The sequence below is a fragment of the Erythrolamprus reginae genome, chromosome 2 (assembly GCF_031021105.1).
Source record: "Erythrolamprus reginae isolate rEryReg1 chromosome 2, rEryReg1.hap1, whole genome shotgun sequence".
NCBI classification, from domain to species: Eukaryota; Metazoa; Chordata; class Lepidosauria; order Squamata; family Dipsadidae; genus Erythrolamprus; species Erythrolamprus reginae.
This window is the reverse complement of record NC_091951.1, coordinates 290,920,912-290,934,955: the sequence shown is the minus strand read 5'-3', so window position 1 is coordinate 290,934,955 and position 14,044 is coordinate 290,920,912. Positions and strand designations below refer to the sequence as shown.

General features: G+C 36.0%; 1 protein-coding gene across 6 annotated transcripts in view; it reads left to right on the top strand.

The window, feature by feature from the left end:
- Window positions 1-14,044, top strand: part of CSNK1G3 (casein kinase 1 gamma 3) — a 75,914-nt gene that overhangs the window by 31,607 nt on the left and 30,263 nt on the right. For all 6 annotated transcript variants that reach the window (XM_070742856.1, XM_070742852.1, XM_070742854.1 and 3 more), the window contains 5 exons: window positions 4,501-4,570; window positions 9,202-9,350; window positions 10,492-10,726; window positions 11,863-11,948; window positions 12,045-12,129. In XM_070742856.1, the coding sequence (XP_070598957.1) occupies window positions 4,501-4,570; window positions 9,202-9,350; window positions 10,492-10,726; window positions 11,863-11,948; window positions 12,045-12,129 (625 nt within the window). The remainder of the gene's footprint in view (window positions 1-4,500; window positions 4,571-9,201; window positions 9,351-10,491; window positions 10,727-11,862; window positions 11,949-12,044; window positions 12,130-14,044) is intronic.

Sequence of the window (14,044 nt, the reverse complement as noted above, 5' to 3'; positions counted from 1 at the left end):
AACTGCACAAAATATTTCCAGCCCCCCAAAATGTGGATCCAACAGGTGGGTGCTTTGACTATGATAGAAATCTTCAGAGCTCAAAAAAGGTGTTTGAATTCAAACTCAGTGCACTTCTGGAATGTTTAGTGTAACTTGTTTGAAATTCAAAGGCCATGCTCTGAACTTCAAATGAAGCTTTTGAATTTGAAGCATAAATGTTTTGCACACCTTTGGCCTACATTCACATTCATCTGTCTATTTATACTGCACAAAGACTATAATATATATTGTATATGTAATTACATATTGTATATGGGATAGTATAGAAAAGTTGTTAAAGAGGCATCGTTCGGTCGGAGGGTTCTTCAGAAAGTTGTGGGAGATTGTAAGAAATAAAATTCAATCACTCTATAAAGAATGATCAATGTAACCCAGAGACAAAGCAAATGAAGGATACAAAATTGAATCTTCCCTGGTGAAGGGATTTTCTTTCTGTTTGGTGATGGTACACTTTATGCTTTTTGTTTTGTTTTTTGTAAAATTTTCAAAAAAATCAATAAAATTATATTTTTAAAAAAAGAGATTGAGACCTCGCCAATTACTGAAGCCCTCCCATAGTGGACATTCAGATTAGGTATATGGCACATGCATGGCTGCTATATCCACCAGGGAGAAGGGGTGTTGCTTCTACCTGATACGCCTCTTCTATGATGGTGGATATAGCAGCCAGCCTATCCCCTTTTCTTGGAGCCAGGAAGGACATCAGCAACATAAATACAAGATTTTGGCAGGTTCAGTCCAATCACTGAACAGATAGGATTAACCCATGCATGGCTGCTATATCCACCATCGTGGAAGAGGCATATCAGGTAGGACCAATGCCCCTTTTTTCATTTTAATTTAGGAGTCATATGTGAGTGTGTGTATTAATCCCTTGTGGTTGGTAGCCCACTGACCTTAAAGTACACAGACTTTGTGCATAGTGCCCACATGCTCTTGCAATAAAGATTCATATATGTTGAGGATATTTTGGGTTGTTTTGGAACCAATTTTGATTTGCCTTTCATCCATTTTAGTTATTAATAATTTTAAGTTTCTATCTTTTTTTGGATTGTACAAAAATACATCTTGGGTTTTATGCTATCCAGTTAATCTTGGTATTCTTCTATATCTGTTTTTTATTCTTTATCAATCTTGCTGCAACTAGCCACTACAAGTATATCCATTTTATGTGGTTCCTTTTATAATATATTGGAAGTTATTCTATCTTCTTAGTTGGAAAGTGAAATCTTCCAGTGTTGTCTTTAGATTAAAACACTTTGTCAAAAAGAGGAATCTCTTTTTCTGCATATGTTCAAACTTAAGTATGACTTCCAGAAGTTTCTAAGATGTTGGAATGTTAGCCAGCCTCTGTATTTGTTATGCTAAAGACTTAAAATAGTCTTATTGCCTCCATTATTGCTATAAACCTTAGAAGCCAAATTACTTTCCAGTCAATAAAGACATTATTTGAACTTCTTTATGCCATTTAAGCAGTAATGAGTTTACTTTCTTTTTATTATTGAATAAGGGTGGAATTTATGGTTGATTTGCTGAATAAAGTGCTTCTTTTAATGAAATGGGAAAAGAGTGGAGACATGAAGACATAAAATAAAAACACAATATTTTTCCTTAACATTTTATTTTTGTTATAGTTAAATTGAAAGGAAAAGATTGATACATTTTTTCTAAAATGCTGTGCTTTAAATGATAATTACCCTAGAATATTTCACACACTTGCTTTTTTGATATTTAATATAAGACATGTTTTAAACTAGAACTGCTGCAATAAGGCAGAAAAAAACTGGCCCACATCCACCCACCCACCCACAAGTTGAATAAATAGGTCTTTAAACCCCCTTTAAAGGGTTATCAAATCATTTCAAAAATGAAAGGAACAAGGAAGCCAATTCCACCACCATGGGGTCAGGTGCCTGCAATCTGGAAGCTGTAAATGTAGAGAATTTCTAATCTATATAAAAAAGGCCTTGCTCAAATGTAGGAAGAGAATGGTTGTAGAGAAACAAGCAGGCAAATTCTGATTGGTTTATGGCCAGAAGCTCTTAAATAAAAGCATTGGCATGCTGGATGCTGGCTTGAAATGGGAATCGGTGGAGTAATGAGACATAAATATAGCATGGAAAGTTTAGAAATATGCAAATGTGGTATTCTGAATTCAAAGGATGGAGGGAGAAGTCAGGAGCATCTGCAAAAAGGTGACCGCTAATCTGAGTGTGAAATAACCAAGGTGAAAAAAACAGAAAAAATGCCAGATTTCTCCATCAGAAACTCCCTGATCCTATGAATGCTTATGAAACAAAAATATACAACTTTCTTTGTGGAAGTCATGAATTGGAATAGAATTGACTGAATGTAAGGCAAAACCCCGAGACTTCTGTGGAGGACACTGAAATAATTTGGGAATCAGTAGACTGGAAGAAAACACAATAAAGGAAGGAAAGGGACTATTAGGCTGAAACATACCAATCTCCATATACAGTGAGGTGATAAAAGGATATTGAAGATGAAACGTTAATAAGACATTCAATATTGCTGACCATATGCATTCATCAAAGACTTCAAAAAACTAATAGATCTGAATATTATCAGCGTTGAGTGAGAATTAATTTCTCACACTGATAAGCCTAACAGTAATTACCAAATGCAAGTAATAATTGAGTATTCATGAGTAAGACACACAAAGAAAGAATATTAAGGATAAATAAAATAGATTTCAGGACTAGTTCTCAAGTGTGCCACACAATATGCATTTCTTAAAGTACAGTTTAACTTTGCATTTTCAGTAAAGATAAATTCAGTTAATAAAAGCTTCATCACTAGATTTTTTTTACAGATAAGTGTAGTTATAGTATGCATAACAAAACATACCTATAAGTGTAATAAAAAAAGTACTTCATGCATTCAATCCCCCCCTCCCCACCGCTCCCATTTATTTTCTTCTGTTTCAAATTTTCTGGAGATTTTGACCTCAGTTAGCTTTTTCTCTTTTGCATGCCCCTAAATATATTATTCGATTCTCCTCTGGAAAATTGTGGAATTTTTTTTAATGACTTTAGATATTGAATTGGAATGTTGATATATCTTTAAGTATACAGAGAATAAAAATTCTGATATTTAAACATTTGATACAAAATAAAAAGGTCACTAGGTCACACATTTAATCTAGTGTTTCTCTCAGGGCAGTGGAGAGATAATCTGAGATTAAGGGGCATAATCGTTTCTCCCTTCTCGTGGTCAGATCATTTCCTGCTGAGGTTAGACTTTAAAAAACCACTCCTCCATCACAGGGAGGCAGAACCGATTAAGTGATTCCACCCCAGACACCTAATGGATTCCGCCCCAGACGCCTAATGGATTCGGAAGGGTTCCAGAAGGAGCTTGGGGAGATACCTGAATCCCTTGTCCATAATCCATCTGAGTCCCTACTAGTTGCCTGGAATAAGGCAAGTATCTGGGGCACTGGATCGGATTGCGCCTTTGTGATCTCTCCATGGCAGTGGATCCAGGAAAGTTCCCTGGTTTACTGAGGAGCACTGGGAGATGAAATGCCTTCTCCATGGTTGCCCCGACTCTCTGGAATCAGCTACCTCCTGAGATCTGCACTGCCTTCACCTTTTTGGCCTTCTGGAAAGCTTTAAAGAGCTGGCTTTTCCGACAGGCCTGGGGCCATTGACCTCGGGGGGAGGAATAGCGAGGTTGGCCCATGAATGTATGGATGGCTGCAATTATTTTAAATTGAAATAACTCCATATGAAGTTGTGGCAGAATTCACATGACTGCATCTGATAATCTTAGCCACTATCCAGTCTGTTTCCAGAAAGGCAGTTTAAGCCTTTACTGAGTATGCAAAGCTTTGAATTTGGCTCAGTAACAGTAGGAAGGTCACACAGTTGATTCAACACTGGTGTAGTACGGGCATGCATAGGTAGGTCGCTGTAACTTCAATATCAGCAACTTGTGTAGACACAAATAAGTCGTACTGCAGTAATTTAAACATGGATGATGGTGGCTAGTCTATTCTTGTCCAGAAAACTGTAAACACATTTACCAATCAAAGGTGGTAATACATGTTTACATAGTCGTAGAGGTCACTTTATCCTCCAGTAAGATGGTTGAGTCTTTGAGCATTTCAGACAATATCCTTGTTCTATAGAGGTATAAGGTGCCAACTAGAATAAGTATATGGCTGAGGAATTCTGGAAGTTGAAGTCCACATAATTGCTGAGATTAGAAACACTGTGTATGTACTATATATTTTATAGTTATTTACGCATCTGATTGATATATTAAGAGCGCTTAGGCATTCTTTCTCCCATGGAGAAAGTAACGGGATAATTACTAGTGCAACAAATAAATTATATATCTGCAAATAAATCTATTTCTACCTGCCTCTTTTTATTATCGGTATTATATTAGTGTAGACTTTGATTTTGAAAACAATTTTTTTTGTTTTTCCAGGAGCCAATGAAGTCAAGAGCACCACAACTGCACTTGGAATACAGATTCTACAAGCAGCTAGGATCTGGAGGTAAGTATAATTTGTAGTGGAATATTTCTTTGTTTGTTTGGATTTCTATACTGCCCTTCTCCATAGACTCAGGGTGGCTTACAAAACAGGAATAATGTAAAATAAAACATATGAGAAAACCCAAACATAGAATCTAGTTCCCCAAGATTATTAAAAAACAGGCACCCACATTCATCCTATCACATTCATATACTCATATCATCGGCTGGAGTAAAGGCAGGCAAGATTTGATCAATTCTTACTCAGTTGTTTACCCTTAAGTCAACTTGTAGCTGAAAGTTAAATAACTTGGTTAATTTCTAATTGTTTTGCTTTAAATATACATTAAAACTATTTAAATAACATAACTTTGTTTTTATCAATATTTTACGATGCAATATCTGTATTAAATTGGGAACTTGTCATTTAGATTATGAAAGCTAATTAACTATAATATTTTTGCTGTACTAGCCAGTGAAACATTTAATGATATGTCTTATTGATACATAGCAAATTACACATTTTACTGCAGTGACATTTAGCATTTGCCTGATAAGGTATTCACAGGTAAAGCCACCCATTGAAGGACCTTTGTCTTCATAATTCATCCTTTTCAAGCTGCCTTGTAATTTCAAAAAGGAGTTAATGCGCTTTAGTCATATGTGGCTGTAGGTTTGATATTACATACACAAGGTAAATGTTTTTTTAAAGCTACAATAGGCTTTGATAAGGCATCATCTATTTAAATAAGATGTTCTATTTCTCACAGACAGATACCGTATATACTCGAGTATAAGCCGACCCGAGTATAAGCCGAGGCACCAATTTTTGCCACAAAAACTGGGAAAACGTATTGACCCGAGTATAAGCCGAGGTTAGAAAATGCAGTGGCTACTGGTAACTTATAAAAATGGAAAACAATAAAATTACATTAATTGAGACATGTTTTAGAATATTTATTTTAAAGAAAACCAGTAAACCAGCTCTGTAAATTTAAAAGAGGGTAAACAAATTAACAATATTAACAATAAATTAAAAAGTAAAAAAAGTAGCTCGATCAGGAACAAAGCTAAAACCTAAGAGTTAAAATCCTTCAAAACTGGATTCCTTCTCATCATTAATTGGATTTACATTATTGTTCTGTTTTTATATATGCTGTGAGCCACCCTGAGTCCTTGGAGAGGGATTGCATACAAATCCAATTAAATAAATAAACAAACAAACAAACAAACAAACAAATAAGTGTATCCAAAGAAGAGCTTCAGCATTAGCTGCTGTGAGGTTATCAGCATAGAAAACCAAATAGATAGATAGATAGATAGATAGATAGATAGATAGATAGATAGATAGATAGATAGATAGATATAGAAAGATAGACAGACAGACAGACAGACAGACAGACAGACAGAAAAATAGATAGATAGATAGATAGATAGATAGATAGATAGATAGAAATAGATAGATAGATAGATAGATAGATAGATAGAGATAGAAAGATAGATAGACAGACAGACAGAAAAATAGATAGATAGATAGATAGATAGATAGAAATAGATAGATAGATAGATATAGATAGAAAGATAGATAGACAGACACAGATAGAAAAATAGATAGATAGATATAGATAGAAAGATAGATAGACAGACAGACAGACAGATAGAAAAATAGATAGATAGATAGATAGAAATAGATACAGATAGATAGATAGATAGATAGATAGATAGATAGAAAGAAAAATAGTTAGATAGAAAAATAGATAGATAGAAATAGATACAGATAGATAGATAGATAGATAGATGATAGATAGATAGATAGATAGACAGATAGATATAAAGATAGACAGACAGATAGAAAAATAGATAGATAGATAGATAGATAGATAGATAGAAAGAAATAGATACAGATAGATAGATAGATAGATAGATAGATAGATAGAAAAATAGATAGATAGAAAAATAGATAGATAGAAAGATAGACAGATAGAAAAAGAATTCCTGTCTAGCTCTGCCTCATAACACATTATTAGATCCTATCCAAGCAAGGACAGCAACTACCACAAAATACCATTTTTTAAACAGTTTAAATCCTTTCAAAGGAGGGGGAGGAGAATCTGACAGCAGGGGGCCTTTTTAATCCGACTCACCATTGCAAATGGCTGCCTTCTTTGCTGCTAGGGAGAGGAACTACGGCGTGCCAGAGGGGACAAAAGCTGGTGCCTCCTCGCTCTGGCTCAAGCAATGGCGCCCTCGTGTGGTGACTTTGTCAATGACCCGAATATAAGCCGAGGCTGTGTTTTTCAGCTCATTTTTGGGGCTAAAAAACTCGGCTTATACTCGAGTATATACGGTAGTTAAAAATTTACAAGCATTTTATACACATTTCCCTTGACTAGCATTATAAAAGTCATCATTGTGGGATAAGGTTTTATAACAACAAATTTATAATAAACAAAGATTTCACTGAATTATTTAAATGGACCTATTTGCTATTTTAGATACTAATGAAAGATGAAAATGTTTTGATTTGGAAATACTTATGAATTAACATAGTTTGAGATCCTGGGAACTTTTAAATTCTATTGGTGAGGCTTGCCACAAAAAGCATTATCTATTTCCTTCATTTCTGTTAAAGTTGTCTCATTAATTTTTTTTATCTATAATAAGATGGATTATTGATATTTATATAGATTATAGAAATTTAAGAAGATACACTGATTTTTAGGAGAAATGACAACCTAAGATTATGCCTTTGTACATATTTTTTCTAGATTTATTATTTCATTTGCTTATGAATCATGCTGCCCAAAATCTAAGGGAACAGAAATTCTAATACAGTGGAACCCCGACATAAGAGCTGCTCTACTTAAGAGCAACTCGAGATAAGAGCTGGGAGGGGAGAGATATTTTTGTTCTACTTACAAGCCCAAATTCGAGATACAAGCGCCAAGGAGCTGTCTCCTGAAGCCAAACGCTAACTTCCGCGTTCGGCTTCAGGAGACAGCTGCGAAGCGGCGCGCGTGTTTTAAAAGGTTGCAGCCGGCCTGGGGGGCTCGGGGGGGTGCTTGCAGCTTTCTTTCTTGCTCTTTTTCTTTCTCTCTTTTACCTTCCCTTCCTCTATTTCTTCTTTTCTTTCTCCTTCCCACCTTCTTCCCTCCCTCCCTCCCTTCACTCATTCCTCTCTTACTCTCCCCTTTCATAAATTTCCTTGCTTCCTTCCTCTGTTCCTGTCCCTTCCCCCTTTCTTTCTTTCTTTCTTGCTTTCTTTCTTGCTCTTTTTCTTTCTCTCTTTTACCTTCCCTTCCTCTATTTCTTCTTTTCTTTCTCCTTCCCACCTTCTTCCCTCCCTCCCTTCGCTCATTCCTCTCTTACTCTCCCCTTTCATAAGTTTCCTTGCTTCCTTCCTCTGTTCCTGTCCCTTCCCCCTTTCTTTCTTTCTTTCTTTCTTGCTTTCTTTCTTTCTTTCTTGCTCTTTTTCTTTCTCTCTTTTACCTTCCATTCCTCTATTTCTTCTTTTCTTTCTCCTTCCCACCTTCTTCCCTCCCTCCCTTCACTCATTCCTCTCTTACTCTCCCCTTTCATAAGTTTCCTTGCTTCCTTCCTCTGTTCCTGTCCCTTCCCTCTTTCCTTCCTTCCTTCCCACCCTCCGTCCATTCATTCACCCATTCCTCTCTTGATCGCTTAAAGCCGGTCCCTGGTGCAAAAAGGGTTGGGGACCTCTGTCCTACAGGATTGGGTGGCAGAGAAGTTGAACATATGTAAATTTAAAAGTTTAAGAAAGTTTAAAAGTTAAGTGAAAGAAACTTCATTATTCATTTATATGTACATGTACATTTCTTCATTAAAAACATGTCTTTCTGCATAATTTAGACTAACTTTGTGAGTTTTTTGAGGGCTGGAACCAATTAAAATTATTTACATTAATTCCTATGGGGAAAAGTCATTCGAGATAAGAGCTGCTCGACTTAAGAGCCCAGGTCCGGAACGAATTAAACTCGTATCTCGAGGTACCACTGTATTAAAAGAATTAAATGAAATTGGTAGTATAGTATTGTATAGTTCAATTATGGCTAATCTTTTTGTTCCCGAGTGCTGAAAGCGTGTGTATGCACTCATAATGCAGTGCGTGTGTGATTTGTCCCCCACGCATGCACATGTTACCCCCAAGTGCACCCCATCCCATGCATGTGGGGCTCCTGGGTGCCCCCATGCATGCATGTGAAACTACCACACATTCACGTGGAATCTCGCATGCGCCTCTGCGCATGTGCATGTGACTCCCATGCGTTTGCCCCATTCCCTTGCATTCATGCACTTCTCCCACAAATGTTCTGCCCCCTCATGCATGCAAAAACCAGCTGGCTGATGGGAGGTATGCACCCATGCATGGTGGAGCTGACCTGAATATTATGTTTTTCCATATATTTAAGCTTTTCACTTTGATACTTTTTCTATGGAAATTGTTAAATAATAAATTGAACTATTGCAAAATTCCATGAAGGAATGTGGTTGCCTGTTATGTTTTTCATTTAATGATTACAACTAAGCAAGATAAATTTTAAGATGCAAATATTATAGCTGAGATAAATAAAAGTTTGTTTAAAAACTGAATGCAACTAAATGTGATGAATATCATTTCCCCCCCACATCTTTTAGATGGAATACCTCAGGTTTATTATTTTGGCCCTTGTGGCAAATACAATGCCATGGTGCTGGAACTACTGGGACCTAGTTTGGAAGATTTATTTGATTTGTGTGATAGGACTTTTTCCCTGAAAACTGTACTTATGATAGCCATACAACTGGTGAGTATAGCTTCTCTATAAATTGTCTTCTGTACCTTATACTTAATATAAAAATATCAGTGATGCAGAAAAAGTGTATCATTATTGGATTCCTGGTCCTTCTTGAGCTTATTTATCTTACTACTGATGTTTCATTACTAGTCGAATGGGAGGGAGGAGTTTGCTAACTGTTTAATAAGTGGTGGGTTATGTAAACTATGGAGACTTGTTTGACTTTGAGGTTTATTTCATTAAAAAAATAGAATGGGGTGTTATCTTTTACTTTGTAGTTTCTGTTTAGGTGCTGGTTCCTTATCTGGGTATTGATTAATAGGTGTGTGATGAAAAAGGATGTATTTGTCTTTTTCTTTTAGATTTGGTTGTTTGTTTTCTTAAAAAGGTTTTTACATGGAGCTTTTTTCAATATATCTTTTAATGGGTGATTAATTAGGGTTTTCACAGTTCTTGCATTATATATTGTTGGTCTTTGGGTTTTGCTTAACTAGCTTTGGATAGATATTGTTTATGGATAACAGAATGCATAGACGTTATTGTAATTTTTTGATAGTTTCTAAGATGTTGGTATCTTTTCATAGGTTTAGAAGGTAATATAATTGTTTCATTAGTATCTATTCATATAGCCAATACCTGCACAATCTATAAAAGAGGATAAGTAAAAATAATGGAAAGTTTACTAGTGAAATAAATTTGAATTATAGTGTGATTCTGCAGACATTACCTGTTTTTATGCACGAATGGTACAAGTGTAGCAGGATATTCTCAGATCTATGAATATCTGGCAGTTAATTTACAGGACATTAGAAGTATGCAGATTTAACAAAGCTTTTTTCTTCTGTGTGGATTTTGTCTTCAGTGTTTTAAAGCTTAAAAATACTTTTGTTGTATGAATTATCATTAACAACACATGATGGCAACCAGTGTATAATTTAATGAAAGGATGTTTTTTCAAGGCTACTGTATAATGGATAGGTATATATAACCAGCTGTATTTATATTATGAAGCAAAATAAATTAATATAAGGAAAGTCATTAAAAATCTTGGATTTCGGGAGAAGAAAATACAGTAACTCGTTCATTTGTTTTATTAATAAAGATATGAGTATTTTAATTTCATTAAACTTTCTTTCATTCTGTTTGACAGATTTCACGAATGGAATATGTTCATTCAAAGAACTTAATATATAGAGATGTAAAACCTGAAAATTTCTTAATAGGACGACCAGGAAACAAAACTCAACAAATTATTCATATTATAGATTTTGGTTTGGCAAAAGAGTATATAGATCCAGAAACAAAGAAGCACATACCATATCGAGAACACAAAAGTCTTACAGGAACTGCTAGATACATGAGTATAAATACACATTTAGGAAAAGGTATGTATGTAGGTAAGGATATGAACACAGCAGCTTCCCTAGAGTTTTGTAAGCAGTTTGTATATTTATATAATTTTTATTTATTTATTTATTATTTATAAATAGGTGGTACAGCTCCTCGGATTTTCATAATGCAGCATTATTTATTAGGTTTAAATATCCATCCACCTCGCAGCTTCGGGTGGCAAACACAATTGCAGGTAGCCTGTCCATTATGATAGTCATAAATTAGGTTATCAAGGTGACCAACCTGATTGTATGATTTTGTTTTCAATAGTTACACGAATCATCTTGGTCATTAACTGAATTCATAGTTATTAAGTGAATGTCACAGTTGTAAAGTCAACCTGTTTGCTGTGGGAGGGGTTTTTTTTTGCCAAAAAACTGTATTTGGGAAAAATGTAAATCATGGTCATGTAACTGTAGGATGCTGCAAATGACTGTGAATGTGGGCTGATTTCCAAGCCCCCAAAATGCGGTCACATGAGATGATTTTGGCTGTTGGAACTTTGGACCTGGGTTGTAAGTACTTTTGGGGAGTTTGCTGTAACTTTGAACTTGTTAAATGACCAGTCATAAGCTGAAAACTACTTGCAAAGCATCAGTACAAAATAAAACACATTAGAAAACAAGAGAAAATAGCTATCAAAGAGAAACCAATGAACAATAAATTCATTCAGATCAATGGTCCCAAACCTGAAAAATAGCACTTGTGCCAGTTCTTTTCATAATGATGATTTATATAAATTTAAAGAAGGTTTACAATTTTCTCTTCTTATTTTAAGCTTATAGATTGCTGGGAAAACTTGTTAAAATGTTGGAAAAAACATTTTCTGGGGATCTCTGTCTCTGGAAATCTATAATCAATTGATATAGAAGGAAAAAAGAGAAAGCGTAGAATCGTAACATTCTAATTAGTTCAGCGATGAGTCTATACAGTCAGTTAAAGCTTTTACATTTCTTGGAATTTGTCAGATTTACTTGATGGAGTTGTTAACTCCAAATTCAGCTGTTTGTTTCTAATTTTCAGAAAATGTTACATTGTTTCATACAATTATGTATTTGTACATATTTTCCATTGATTTTATATATCAGTTCAGAAATTTAGCCTTCATATTTTCAATTTACATTTTCAGAGCAAAGTAGAAGAGATGATTTGGAAGCTTTAGGTCATATGTTCATGTATTTTTTAAGAGGCAGCCTTCCCTGGCAAGGCTTAAAGGTAGTATGAATTATTTTGATTTGCCTTGTTTCTTCTGATATTACCAAAGTTTATTAGAATGTTTCAGAAGCAGTTAACAATGCTTTTTCAACTTAGGCAGATACATTGAAAGAACGGTATCAGAAAATTGGAGATACTAAGAGAGCAACTCCTATTGAAGTACTATGTGAAAACTTCCCAGGTAAAGAGTTCTGCTATTGAGTAGACTATGAGTGGTTATATTGCTTGTTATACAATATATTATAGTGCCAGATAGTGCAATTAATGCTGCAATAATTAGACTCATAGAGTTGGAAAGGCCATTTAGGCCACCAAAGAGCTTCCTGCACAGTTCGAGAACTGAAATTAAATCTGTCTAGACCTCCCTTGTACACTTCAAATGATGAGGAACATATCACTTCTCTGATTAATTAACTGCAGTTTGAAGCTGCTAATAAGGTTAGGAAGCTTTGTGTAACATTCAGCCAGAATCTAGCTTCCTTCCTGTAACTTAGATTCACCATTTACTGTCTTAAGTCTGTGACAAGAGATTCCAGGTTTTGACCTAGTTTTTGTATGATATGCTTAGTGGATATTTTGAAGAATGCTGACTATTGTATAATATTTCTAGTATTCTGTCATACTTATTGCTGTTCTCTGAACCAGTTTCACTGTCACTGAATTCTTCTTAAAACTATATGTCTAGAACAGAACATAGTATTTCATATGGCAGTGATAGTGAACCTATGGCACTTGTGCCACAGATGTACATGGAGTCATATTAGGGCATACGAGGCATTGCTCTATGTCAGTCCCAGAGTGCATGTGCGTGCTGGCCAACTGATTTTTGGCCTTCCTTTTGGCTGTTTTCATTCTCCCAAGGCTTCAGAAGATGCCAACCAGAAGATTTTTCCCAAACTTCCAGTTGGCTCGTTAGGCCTTTTTTTCACCATCTCCAGGGTTAAGGAAAGCATTCTGAAGCTTATGGATGGCAAAAGATGGCCCAAAGGCCCAACTGGAAGTTTGGAAACGAATGGACCTACCAGAAGTCTAGAGGCTTCAGTGAGGTCTATGCTCATGCATTTGGGGGGGGGGGGGGGAGAGGCAACACAGGAGTTGTGCGCATGCCTCTGCCGTCAGGCGTGGGGGAACTGAAACATCTCCCCCGGGCACGTTTAACTTGTGCATGGTGTGTCTGTGTGTGTGTCTGTTAGTATCTGGGTTTTTTAAATATTTAAATATCTTAAATCTGTCTGATTACTATGATTTGTTTTACATGCTGTGAGCCGCCCCGAGTCTTCGGAGAGGGGCGGCATACAAATCCAAGTAATAAATAAATAAATAAATAAATAAATAAATAAATAAATAAATAAATGCCTAGAGGAAAGGGCATTGCATTTTGGATGTTGTATTGCTCATGTGCGCACCCTTTTGGCACCCGAGCCAAAAAAGGTTTTCCATCACTGTCATACAGTATTCTAACAAAGCAGAATAAATTAGAATATGTGGACATGATCTTCGTAGCCCGACAGCTATAGAGAAGTAGCAGAATCATGAATTGTACACCACCTTTGTGGTTCTTACTAAGGTTTTTGACACTGTCAGTCGTGAAGGCCTGTGCCGCATCATGTCAAAATTTGGGTGCCCTGATAGTTTCATCCTGATGGTACGCCAGTTTCACAACACTATGATGGCCTGTGTTCTGGACAATGGAGAAGCTTCAGAGGCCTTTTCTGTTATAAATGGCATCAAGCAAGGGCATGTGTTGGAACCAACCTTGTTCAGCATAGTGTTTTCAGCCATGCTGTCAGATGCCTTGCGGAACAGTTCCTTGGGAGTTAGCCTGAGATACAGAACTGATGGGAAACTGTTCAACCTGTGAAGACTCCAGGCTGTCACCAAGAATAAAGAAGACTGTGCTTTGTGACCTCTTCTTTGCTGACGACTGTGCCCTGAATGCTGGATCAGAGCAGGAAATGCAAGCCAGTGTGGACAGTTTTGCAGCAGCATGTGACAACTTTGATCTCCTTATCAACATAAAGAAGACCAAAGTGATGCATCAGCCAGTTCCAAAAGCCAAATACCAAGAACCCACCATCATAATGAAGGGACAAAAG